Source organism: Schistocerca serialis, chromosome 8 (genome assembly GCF_023864345.2).
Source record: "Schistocerca serialis cubense isolate TAMUIC-IGC-003099 chromosome 8, iqSchSeri2.2, whole genome shotgun sequence".
In the NCBI taxonomy this organism is placed as follows: Eukaryota; Metazoa; Arthropoda; class Insecta; order Orthoptera; family Acrididae; genus Schistocerca; species Schistocerca serialis.
The window spans coordinates 125,285,935-125,299,294 of record NC_064645.1 but is presented as its reverse complement, the minus strand read 5'-3'; the positions used below and the strand labels follow the sequence as shown (position 1 = coordinate 125,299,294).

Below are 13,360 nucleotides of genomic sequence, written 5' to 3'. Positions count from 1 at the left end.
TTCCTGTCGATCTCATTTTTGAGATGTTTGTATTCCTTTTTGCCTGTTTCACTTACTGCATTTTTATATTTTCTCCTTTCATCAATTAAATTCAATATTTCTTCTGTTACCCAAGGATTTCTACTAGCCCTCGTCTTTTTACCTACTTGATCCTCTGCTGCCTTCACTATTTCATCCCTCAAAGCTACCCATTCTTCTTCTACTGTATTTATTTCCCCCATTCCTGTCAATTGCTCCCTTATGCTCTCCCTGAATCTCTGTACAACCTCTGGTTCTTTTAGTTTATCCAGGTCCCATCTCCTTAAATTCCCACCTTTTTGCAGTTTCTTCAGTTTTAATCTACAGGTCATAACCAATAGATTGTGGTCAGAGTCCACATCTGCCCCTGGAAATGTCTTACAATTTAAAACCTGGTTCCTAAATCTCTGTCTTACCATTATATAATCTATCTGATACCTTTTAGTATCTCCAGGGTTCTTCCATGTATACAACCTTCTTTCATGATTCTTAAACCAAGTGTTAGTTATGATTATGTTGTGCTCTGTGCAAAATTCGACCAGGCGGCTTCCTCTTTCATTTCTGTCTCCCAATCCATATTCACCTACTATGTTTCCTTCTCTCCCTTTTCCTACACTCGAATTCCAGTCACCCATGACTATTAAATTTTCGTCTCCCTTCACAATCTGAATAATTTCTTTTATTTCATCATACATTTCTTCAATTTCTTTGTCATCTGCAGAGCTAGTTGGCATATAAACTTGTACTACTGTAGTAGGCGTGGGCTTCGTATCTATCTTGGCCACAATAATGCGTTCACTCTGCTGTTTGTAGTAGCTTACCCGCATTCCTATTTTCCTATTCATTATTAAACCTACTCCTGCATTACCCCTATTTGATTTTGTATTTATAACCCTGTAGTCACCTGACCAGAAGTCTTGTTCCTCCTGCCACCGAACTTCACTAATTCCCACTATATCTAACTTCAACCTATCCATTTCCCTTTTTAAATTTTCTAACCTACCTGCCCGATTAAGGGATCTGACATTCCACGCTCCGATCCGTAGAACGCCAGTTTTCTTTCTCCTGATAATGACATCCTCTAGAGTAGTCCCCGCCCGGAGATCCGAATGGGGGACTATTTTACCTCTGGAATATTTTACCCAAGAGGACGCCATCATCATTTAATCATACAGTAAAGCTGCATGCCCTCGGGAAAAATTATGGCTGTAGTTTCCCCTTGCTTTCAGCCGTTCGCAGTACCAGCACAGCAAGGCCGTTTTGGTTATTGTTACAAGACCAGATCAGTCAATCATCCAGACTGTTGCCCTTGCAACTACTGAAAAGGCTGCTGCCCCTCTTCAGGAACCACACGTTTGTCTGGATGGGTATCATGCACAAATGTCGGACACATGTCTTCACTTTCAAGCACAATTCTGAAGACTGTGCAACTTTGTGAAGGGATCCTGGAACACATTGTGTTGCCCTAGAGTAAACATTTTGGTGACAAATTCATCTTTCAAGATGATAATGGCTGAGCACACTGGGCTCTTCTCATGGAAACCTCCCTCCTTTTGAGTTATCAGTCTTCTGACTGGTCTAATGTGGTCCACCAAGAATTCCTCTCCTGGGCCAACCTCTTCATCTTAGAGTAGCACTTGGAACTATTTGCTAGCTACATTCCAATCTCTGTCTTCCGCTACAGTTTTTATCCTCACAGCTCCCTCTAGTACCATGGAAGTCATTCCTTGATGTTGTAACAGATGTCCTATTATCCTGTCCCTTCTTCATGTCAGTGTTTACCATATATTCCTTTCCTCTCCAATTCTGCACAAAACCTCCTCATTCCTTACCTTATTAGTCCACCTAATTTTCAAGATTTATCTGTTGCACCATATCTCAAATTCTTCAAATTTCTTCTATTCTGGTTTCCCCACAGTCCATGTTTCACTACCATACATTGTTGTGCTCTAAACATACATTCTCAGAAATTTCTTCCTCAAATTATGGCCTATGTTTGATACCAGTAGACTTCTCTTGTCCAGGAATGCCATTGTCTCCAATGCTAGTCTGCTTTTGGTGTCCTCCTTGCTCTGTCCGTCATTGGTTATTTTGCTGCCTAGGTAATAGAATTCCTTAACTTCATCTACTTCATGACCACCAATCCTGATATTAAGTTTTCTTTCTTCGACTTACTCTCAATCCACATTCTGTACTCATTAGACTGTCCATTCCTTTCAGCAGATCATGTAATTGTAATTCTTCTCCACTTTTGCTTAGTACTGCAATGTCATCAGCGAATTGTATCATTGACATTCTCTCACCTTTAATTTTAATTCCACTCCTGAATCTTTCTTTTATTTCCCTCATTGACTCTTCAGTGTACAGACTGAACAGTAGGGGCGAAAGAGTACATCCCTGTCTTACATTCTTTTTAATCTGAGTACTTCATTCTTGGTCTTCCACTATTATAATTCCCTCTTGGCTCTTGTACATTTTGTGTATTACCCATCTCTCCCTCGAGTTTACCCCTAATTTCCTTGCACCATTTGACATTGTCGAATGTGACGAACACTTTTTCAACATCAGCAAATCCTATGAACACATATTGATTTCTTTTTAGTCTTGCTTACATTGTCAATCACAATGTCAGAACTGTCTCTCTGGTGCCTTTACCTTTCCTAAAGCCAAACTGATCATCATCTAACACATCCTCAATTTTCTTTTCCATTCTTCTGTATATTATTCTTCTCAGCAACTTGGATGCACGAGCTGTTAAGCTGATTGTACAATAAATCTCAGACTTGCCGGCTGTCAGCTCTTGCTGTCTTCGGAATTGTGTGGATGACATTTTTCTGAAATTCAGATTGTAGATCACCAGACTCATACAATCTACATGCCAACGTGAATAGTCATTTTGCTGCCTCTTCTCCCAATGATTTTAGAAATTCTGGTGGAATGTTATCTATCACTTATGCCTTATTTCATCTTATGTCTATCAAATCCCTTTTAAATTCTGATTCTAATACTGGATCCCCTATCTCTTCTCAATCAACTCCTACTTCTTCTTCTTCTATCCCATCAGACAAATCTTCCCCCTCACAGAGGCCTTCAATATACTTTTTCCACCTATCCATTCTCTCCACTGCATTTAACAGTGGAAATCCATTGCACTCTTAAAGTTACACCCTCGCTTTTAATTTCACCGAAGGTTGTTTTGACTTTCCTAAATGTTGATCAGTCCTTCCGACATTCATTTCTTTTTCGATTTCTTCACATTTTTCATGCTTCCCTGCACTTCAGTAACTTGTATTTCTATATTCCTGAATTGCTGTGACCATTTTTGTACATCCTTCTTTCATCAACCAAGTGAAGTAGTTCTTCTGTTACCCATGGAATATTCACAGTTAATTTATTTGTATCTACGTTTTTCTTTTCAATTTCTGTCATTTCCCGTTTTAGAGATGTCCATTCCTCTTCAATTGTACTTCCTACTGAGCTGTTACTTACTGCAGTATCTATAGCCTTAGAGAACTTCAAGTATATCTTTTCATTTCATAGTATTTTTGTATCCCACTTCTTTGCATATTGATTCTTCCTGAGTTATCCTTACACTTCAGCCTACTCTTCATCACTACTACATTGTGATCTGAGTCTATATCTGCTCCTGGGCGTGCCTCACAATCCAATGTATGATTTCAAAATCTCTGCCTGATCATGATGTAATCTAACTGAAATCTTCCCGTATCTCCCGAATTTTCCAAGTATACCACCTCCTCTTGTGATTCTTGAACAGAGTATTCACAATTACTAGCCGAAACTTATTGCAGAACCCAATTAGTCTTTCTCTTCTCTCATTCTTAGTTCCTAGCCCATACTCTCCTGTAACCCTTTTTTCTATTCCTTCCCCTACAACTGCATTCCAGTCCCCTAAGACTATTAGATTTTCATCTCCCTTTACTACTGCTACTTGTTCAGTATCCTGCTATCTCTTTACCTTTAGCTTGCAATGGCAGCAAGTGCACCTGAACTATTGTTGTCGGTGACAGTTTGCTGTTGATTCCAACAACTGTACCATTGAACTGTTCACAGCAACACTCTCTCTGCCATACCTTCACATTCACTACACCTGTTACACAGTTTTCTGCTAACGTTGATATTACTCTATACTCATCTGACCAGAAATCCTTGTTTTCTGTCCATTTCACTTCACTGATCTCAACTACATCTAGATTCAGCCTTTGCATTTCCCTTCTCCAATTTTCTAGCTTACCTCAAGCTTCTGACATTCCATGCCCCAAATCATAGAATGTTATCATTTCATTGGTTATTCAATCTTTTTCTCACAGTCACCCTCCCCTTGGCAGCCCCTCCTTGAGATCCAAATGGGAAACTATCCTGGAATCTTTTTGGTTGGGCTTGGGTTGTTTGGGGGAAGAGACCAAACTGTAAGGTCATCGGTCTTATCGGATTAGGGTAGGATAGGAAAGGAAGTCAATCGTGCCCTTTCAAAGGAATCATCCCAGCGTTTGCCTGGAGTTATTTAGGAAAATAATGGAAAACCTAAATCAGAATGGCTGGATGTGGGATTGAACCGCCGTCCTCCCAAATGCGAGTCCAGTGTGCTAACCACGGCACCACCTCGCTCGGTCCGGAATCTTTTGCCAATGGAGAGATCATCATGACATTTTTTTGAATTACAGACCACATGTCCTGTGGACACACTATATGTGTCTTTGATGCAGTGGTTTCCATTGCCTTCTGCATCCTCATGCCATTGATCATTGCTGGTTCTTCTGCCTTTAGGGGTAGTTTCAAACCCCAAAAGCAAGAGAGTGCCCTGAATCTCTGTCTGCGCCTCCACTCTCTTTGACATGTGACTCCTTATGCTGGAAGTCTTTGGCTGCCAATGCTGATTATCATTCAAAATTTAAGCGGAGGTGGAATTTGAACCCAGGACCGAGTGATGTTTTGATTACTAACTAAAGATGCTACCCCTACATGGGGACAAGGATAAGATACATGGAATGTCCTTCAGTATTTGCTGATCTGCTTGGGACCAGTTTAAACTTGTAATGTGTATTGTAAGACACCTCTACATGCTAGATGAAGAAGCTATTCATCAGATAGTGGGACATATGTGGGCAGCAATATATTGATCAACTTATGGACTAAATACCAAGAAGGATTTAAGCATGTTACAATGGATTGGTTGGAACAACATGGTATTGAATGTTAGTCAATAGCAGATTCTGATTTCATGGTACGCAAAAAATGTGTACTTCCAAATAGATGGCCTTGATTTTGGTTATTGTTTTGTTTTTATTTGTCAGTAATTTTTTATATTTATTTTTATTTTCATAACAATTGTTCTCTCATTCTTCACTCCCCTTGACTCTAAGACTTCACATGTTTGCAGATATGCGTTAAGGGACTGTGCCCAATGCGGAGGCGAGTGAGGAGAACCTCATCCCGCCTGCACGACTGGTAGGGCGTACGCCATGGCCGCGTGGTGGCCTTGACCAAACGCAGCTTATTTTCACCGACTGCCAGCCGCTCCTCTTCCCATTGACGCATAACACGAAAATGTAAAAGGGAGGTACAGCATGGTGGGGGACGGCACATTCAACAACTTGAGGGAGGGAACATGCATCTTTGGCAGCCACATCCGCCAGTTCGTTTCCCCTAACACCCACGTGCCCTGGCACCCAGCAGAAAGAAACCTCCTTCCCCTGCCGTTGCAGGTGGAGTAGGGCATCATGGATGTTCTGGATGACCGTATCCGCTGGGTACAAGTGTTGTATGGTCTGAAGGGCACTCAGGGAGTCAGAACAGATGAGAAACTTAAGACTGGGAATACATCTCATCTGCTCCAATGCCCGCAAGATCGCAAACAATTCGGCATCAAAGATGGTAAACGCCGCAGTAAGCTGTAACTTGACGACTCGATCAGGGAAAACAACAGCACAACCAACAGAGTCCCCCTGTTAAGAGCCATCCGTAAATACTGGTACATGGTCTGGATGCTGGTTTAAAATATCGTAAAATAAGGACGTAAAAACAAACGCAAGAGTGCAGCTCCTACGGTACTCTGACAAGTCTAAAAGGATGCTGGGCCTCTGGAGCAACCAGGGAGGCAGGCAGGTAAAACCCTGGAGTTGGGGTGCCACACACTCCATACCAAGGGACTCAAGCAAATGCTTGGCACAAATCCCAAATGGCCTCATTGCCCTGGGACGACTGGAAAAGAGACGTTCCATAGGCGATCAGGCAATGGTAGGGTATGCAGGGGAGTTAGGACAGGCAAGGAATTGACACACTCGTCGCACCATGAGGAGTTTCCGCCGGATGGCGAGCGGCGGTTCCCCTGCCTCAGCACACAGGAGTTTGTTTGTTTTGATACCATATTGGCTTATTAACACATTGTTTCCTTGTTTAATAGTTTAAATGCAGAAAATAAATACTGAAGTCTCCCCAAAAAACCATTCAACTTAGTACCCACTAACCTGTACTCCATGTGACTGGCATTTTTTTTAATTTTTTTTTTTTTTTTAATACAGAAACCATTCCGCCCTTTTCCTTTATATCTACAGTAGCATGATATTAGCTTATGTCCCTCAACATGTAAATATTCAGTATCAGTGATTCCAAAATACTTGCCTAATAAGCATAACACTAACACTGGTATTCCACTTCTCTTTCATTTTCCTGTATTGGTACTACAAGTTTAACACATTAGTTTATGAAGCTTCATACTAAGTACATGAAAGGTGACAAATACCTGATAGGCAACAATAAGTCAGACAGTACAACAGTAAATTAAGGCAACTACATGTATTAAAATTGCCTGATACTGACAACCACACCACTTATTTACTTATTTTTCTCTCTCTTTTCTCCAGCTTGCAACTGAAAAATTCACTTGGTAAATTGTGGTTTTTATTGATGAACTCTGTGTCAAGAAAATGACATTAATTGCTAATGTGAAAAATTTAATGGAATTGTTACAGAAAACAATATTTTAAAATAATTACAAAATTTGATCTTTGCTTTCAGACAAAGGAAAAAATATATTTCCCAAAATAGTATGACAATTCCATACTTACAGGTTTGTTATCTGCAATCCAGCATTTACAAAATTTACAGAACTTCTTTGCTTGTGATTTCCAGTAATCAGCCCTAAAATAAAGAAGAAATGACATACAGAAAATGAAGATGCAAAAAATAATGTAGCACATAAGCAAAAGAATTAAATTTTATAAGAAGTGAAAAATACAGCAATTCATACGAGTACTTATATCCCATAAAGAAAAATGTTACACCTTTCCTCTCTGAACTCAAACTTGGTTCTCTGCATTGAACATCAGTTCAAATGAGTGCTTACACTCAGACAACTATTCTTTCCGCCCTTATAGTGATTACATTATTTTAAAATGTCCTTATTATTACCACCACCCCCCCCCCCCCCCCCCATGAACCATGGACCTTGCCGTTGGTGGGGAGGCTTGCGTGCCTCAGCGATACAGGTGGCCGTACCGTAGGTGCAACCACAACGGAGGGGTATCTGTTGAGAGGCCAGACAAACATGTGGCTCCTGAAGAGGGGCAGCAGCCTTTTCAGTAGTTGCAGGGGCAACAGTCTGGATGATTGACTGATCTGGCCTTGTAACATTAACCAAAACGGCCTTGCTGTGCTGGTACTGTGAACGGCTGAAAGCAAGGGGAAACTACAGCCATAATTTTTCCCGAGGACATGCAGCTTTACTGTATGATTAAATGATGATGGCGTCCTCTTGGGTAAAATATTCCAGAGGTAAAATAGTCCCCCATTCGGATCTCCAGGCGGGGACTACTCAAGAGGACGTCGTTATCAGGAGAAAGAAAACTGGCGTTCTACGGATCGGAGCGTGGAATGTCAGATCCCTTAATCGGGCAGGTAGGTTAGAAAATTTAAAAAGGGAAATGGATAGGTTAAAGTTAGATATAGTGGGAATTAGTGAAGTTCAGTGGCAGGAGGAACAAGACTTTTGGTCAGGTGATTACAGGTTTATAAATACAAAATCAAATAGGGGTAATGCAGGAGTAGGTTTAATAATGAATAAAAAAATAGGAGTGCGGGTTAGCTACTACAAACAGCATAGTGAGCGCATTATTGTGGCCAAGATAGACACAAAGCCCATGCCTACTACAGTAGTACAAGTTTATATGCCAACTATCTCTGCAGATAATGAAGAAATAGATGAAATGTATGGAGAGATAAAAGAAATTATTCAGGTAGTAAAGGGAGATGAAAATTTAATAGTCATGGGTGACTGGAATTCGTCAGTAGGAAAAGGGAGAGAAGGAAACATAGTAGGTGAATATGGATTGGGGGGAAGAAATGAAAGAGGAAGCCGCCTTGTAGAATTTTGCACAGAGCATAACTTAATCATAGCTAACACCTGGTTCAGGAATCATAAAAGAAGGTTGTATACCTGGAAGAATCCTGGAGATACTAAAAGGTATCAGATAGATTATATAATGGTAAGACAGAGATTTAGGAACCAGGTTTTAAATTGTAAGACATTTCCAGGGGCAGATGTGGATTCTGAGCACAATCTATTGGTTATGAACTGCAGATTGAAACTGAAGAAACTGCAAAAAGGTGGGAATTTAAGGAGATGGGACCTGGATAAACTGAAAGAACCAGAGGTTGTACAGAGTTTCAGGGAGAGCATAAGGGAACAATTGACAGGAATAGGGGAAGGAAATACAGTAGAAGAAGAATGGGTAGCTCTGAGGGATGAAGTAGTGAAGGCAGCAGACGATCAAGTAGGTAAAAAGACGAGGGCTAGTAGAAATCCTTGGGTAACAGAAGAAATATTGAATTTAATTGATGAAAGGAGAAAATATATAAATGCAGTAAATGAAGCAGGCAAAAAGGAATACAAACGTCTCAAAAATGAGATCGACAGGAAGTGCAAAATGGCTAAGCAGGGATGGCTAGAGGACAAATGTAAGGATGTAGAGGCTTGTCTCACTAGGGGTAAGATAGATACTGCCTACAGGAAAATTAAAGAGACCTTTGGAGAGAAGAGAACCACTTGTATGAATATCAAGAGCTCAGATGGCAACCCAGTTCTAAGCAAAGAAGGGAAGGCAGAAAGGTGGAAGGAGTATATAGAGGGTTTATACAAGGGCGATGTACTTGAGGACAATATTATGGAAATGGAAGAGGATGTAGATGAAGACGAAATGGGAGATAAGATACTGCGTGAAGAGTTTGACAGAGCACTGAAAGACCTGAGTCAAAACAAGGCCCCGGGAGTAGACAACATTCCATTAAAACTACTGATGGCCTTGGGAGAGCCAGTCATGACAAAACTCTACCATCTGGTGAGCAAGATGTATAAGACAGGCAAAATTACCTCAGACTTCAAGAGGAATATAATAATTCCAATCCTAAAGAAAGCAGGTGTTGACAGATGTGAAAATTACCCAACTATCAGTTTAATAAGTCACAGCTGCAAAATACTAACGCGAATTCTTTACAGACGAATGGAAAAACTGGTAGAAGCGGACCTCGGGGAAGATCAGTTTGGATTCCGTAGAAATGTTGGAACACGTGAGGCAATACTAACCTTACGACTTATCTTAGAAGAAAGATTAAGAAAAGGCAAACCTACATTTCTAGCATTTGTAGACTTAGAGAAAGCTTTTGACAATGTTGACTGGAATACTCTCTTTCAAATTCTGAAGGTGGCAGGGGTAAAATACAGGGAGCGAAAGGCTATTTACAATTTGTACAGAAACCAGATGGTAGTTATAAGAGTTGAGGGGCATGAAAGGGAAGCAGTGGTTGGGAAAGGAGTGATACAGGGTTGTAGTCTCTCCCCGATGTTATTCAATCTGTATATTGAGCAAGCAGTAAAGGAAACAAAAGAAAAATTCGGAGTAGGTATTAAAATTCATGGAGAAGAAGTAAAGACTTTGAGGTTCGCCGATGACATTGTAATTCTGTCAGAGACAGCAAAGGACTTGGAAGAGCAGTTGAACGGAATGGACAGTGTCTTGAAAGGAGGATATAAGATGAACATCAACAAAAGCAAAACGAGGATAATGGAATGTAGTCAAATTAAATCGGGTGATCCTGAGGGAATTAGATTAGGAAATGAGACACTTAAAGTAGTAAAGGAGTTTTGCTATTTAGGGAGTAAAATAACTGATGATGGTCGAAGTAGAGAGGATATAAAATGTAGACTGGCAATGGCAAAGAAATCGTTTCTGAAGAAGAGAAATTTGTGAACATCGAGTATATATTTAAGCATCAGGAAGTCGTTTCTGAAAGTATTTGTATGGAGTGTAGCCATGTATGGAAGTGAAACATGGACGATAACTAGTTTGGACAAGAAGAGAATAGAAGCTTTCGAAATGTGGTGCTACAGAAGAATGCTGAAGATAAAGTGGGTAGATCACATAACTAATGAGGCGGTATTGAATAGGATTGGGGAGAAGAGAAGTTTGTGGCACAACTTGACTAGAAGAAGGGATCGGTTGGTAGGACATGTTTTGAGGCATCAAGGGATCACAAATTTAGCATTGGAGGGCAGCGTGGAGGGTAAAAATCGTAGAGGGAGACCAAGAGATGAATACACTAAGCAGATTCAGAAGGATGTAGGTTGCAGTAAGTACTGGGAGATGAAGAAGCTTGCACAGGATAGAGTAGCATGGAGAGCTGCATCAAACCAGTCTCAGGACTGAAGACCACAACAACAACATATTATTACCATCCCTTCCATTTCATCTGCTTCCCTTTCTCTCTGTCTTTACAACCCATCACATAGTATATTACTATCCAAACAGTGTGTGTGGCCCATGTACATTTTTATTCCTCCTTAAGATTTTTCATTTCCATACACCAACAGAATAGTTGATCGAACACTGATCATACATGCACCTAGTGGAGCAATGCATAATGGAAGGATCCTCCACGGTATTCCATTTTCAAATGTTCCTTCACTTATGAAGAAGCAGATGCACAGGCCCAATTCATTTTCTCTCACCACTGCAAAGATGAGTGACATATATGCTGCTGTCAGTGGTATTGAGAAACAGCTAAAATCACTAAAACAGGCCTCCAGGACTTTATGGGATACCTGTCATGTTCTATACAGAATCTGCAGCTGAGTTAGCTTCCACTTAAACCATAATACACCACAGAGCCCTGGAACAAAAAGCTGTGCCCAGTGACTGGACAAACGGACTGGGCACACCTGTCTAAAAGAATGACAGCAGACGTGATCAAAACTACTACCCATTCCCTTTTATGTCCGTTTGTTATGATATCTTAAAACATGTGCTGTACTCAAATAAATTATATGTTTTGAAGAGATATACCAAACAGCACAGATCCTAAAAACATTGATTATGTGAACCTCAGCTTGCTCTTTTCTCATGCGACATCCTGAAAGCCATGAGTCAAGGCAGTCAAGCAGAAGCGGTATTTCTTGACTGCTAAAAAGCATTGGACTCAGTATGACACCACACATGTTGTTGAAGGTATATAGGGGGTAACAAATGAAATTTGAGACTGGATTGAGGATTTCTTATAGGGAGGATGCAGCAGGTTACCTTGGAGGGAGAGTCATTGACAGATGTAGAGGTGCTCCCCAAAGTAGTGTGTTGAGACCCTTGTTGTTGATGCTGTATGTGAATCACCTTGCAGACAATACTAATAGTAAAGTCAGACTTTTCACAGCCGAAGCAGTTATTAATATTGAAGTACTTGACTTGATTTGATTTGATTTATTATTGGTCCTGTAGATCATACAATTTGTACAGCAAAGCACATCATGATATAGGACAAGTCAATTTGAAAAATTACGTTAAGATGGTATATGACGAGAGATGACAGTAGTGGTACATAACTCACATAGCAGAATATACATAGGATATATAGACAAAACATAAAAAAGGTGGTGTGTGATGAGAGATGACGGTGGTGCATACTGCACATAGCAGAATACATATAAGAGATACAGACAGAATATGAGTAGCAAACAATAATTAAATTATCTTACTAAGTAGAAATATGTACAAGTGAACATACAGCTTATTTCAAGTAATAAAAATATTGTGGTACATGGTTCACATAACAGAATACATATATGAGATACACACAGAACACAGATAAGATATAATAATTAAATTATCTTACTAAGTAGAAACATCTACAACTGAATAAACAGCTTATTGTAAGTAATTAAAATTTTGTTTCAAGAACTTCATGTACAGAATATAAACAGTGATTTAGTAGCAATTCCTTTAATTTAGTTCTCATTATTTTTGGGTTTTTGCTTGTTTTTATGTCTGTTGGGAGGTGCTTTTATATTTTAATGCCCATACATTTAACCCCATTTGCATATAATTTTGTGTTGTGGGTTATAATTTGTAACTGTGTTTTGTTTCTGGTGTCACGTGTGTGGCGGTCTGCATTTCTGTCGAGGGCGTCCAAGTGCTGTACTGTTAAACAAGCTAGTTCCAATATTTAGAGGCATGGCAGTGGCAGGATTTTTAGCTGTTGAAATAGTGGTTTACAGTGTTCAGTTCTTTTTTTACATTTCATTATTCTTACTACTTGTTTTTGTAACTTGAAAATTGTGAGAGAATCAGAGCTCTTTCCCCAGAAGATTTGGTCATAGCTCAAGACAGACTCAAACAGGGCATGGTACACCAGCTTCAAGGTATCTACACTGGCTGTGTCTTTTAATGATTGTAATAGATAGCAGGTTTTACTAAGCTTTTGTGACAATGCCTCAATATGTGGTTTCCAATTTAGTGTGTTACTGATGGTAAGTCCAAGAAATTTGATGTCCTGCCTGTACGTAATGTCATCTTTGCCAATAACTATAACTGCATTGAAGGGGGTTAGATTTTGTCTAGTATGGAAGTTCATACTTACAGTTTTTTGAGTACTTATGAGTAGTCTATTTGCTTCAAACCATGATTGTAAATGACAAGTAGTTTCCTTAACCGCATCTTGCAATGTGTCACCTCTACTGGTTATCAGGATATTTGTATCTTCCGCATACAGAAAGGAGCTGGCATTTGGTATGTGTTCTGGGAGATCATTTATGAACAATATGAAAAGAACAGGGCCAAGGACAGATCCTTGAGCGATGCCATTTGTTGTATGTAGTATATCTGTCTGATAAAAGCTGCACCAATATTCAGTTAGATCTTTATAAGGTTTCAGAGTGGTGCAAATATTGGCAATTTGCTTTAAATCATCAGAAAAATAAAGGTACAACATCAATGACCCAGAATTAGAATTCAGTAATTCATACAAATATTTAGATCAAACAATTTGTAGAGATACAAAGAGG

General features: G+C 39.8%; 1 protein-coding gene across 1 annotated transcript in view; it reads right to left on the bottom strand.

The window, feature by feature from the left end:
• LOC126416049 (WW domain-binding protein 4) overlaps nucleotides 1-13,360 on the bottom strand; it is a 129,432-nt gene that overhangs the window by 35,129 nt on the left and 80,943 nt on the right. Inside the window, exon 2 of the mRNA XM_050083520.1 lies at nucleotides 7,104-7,176. Coding sequence (XP_049939477.1) covers nucleotides 7,104-7,176 — 73 coding nt within the window. The remainder of the gene's footprint in view (nucleotides 1-7,103; nucleotides 7,177-13,360) is intronic.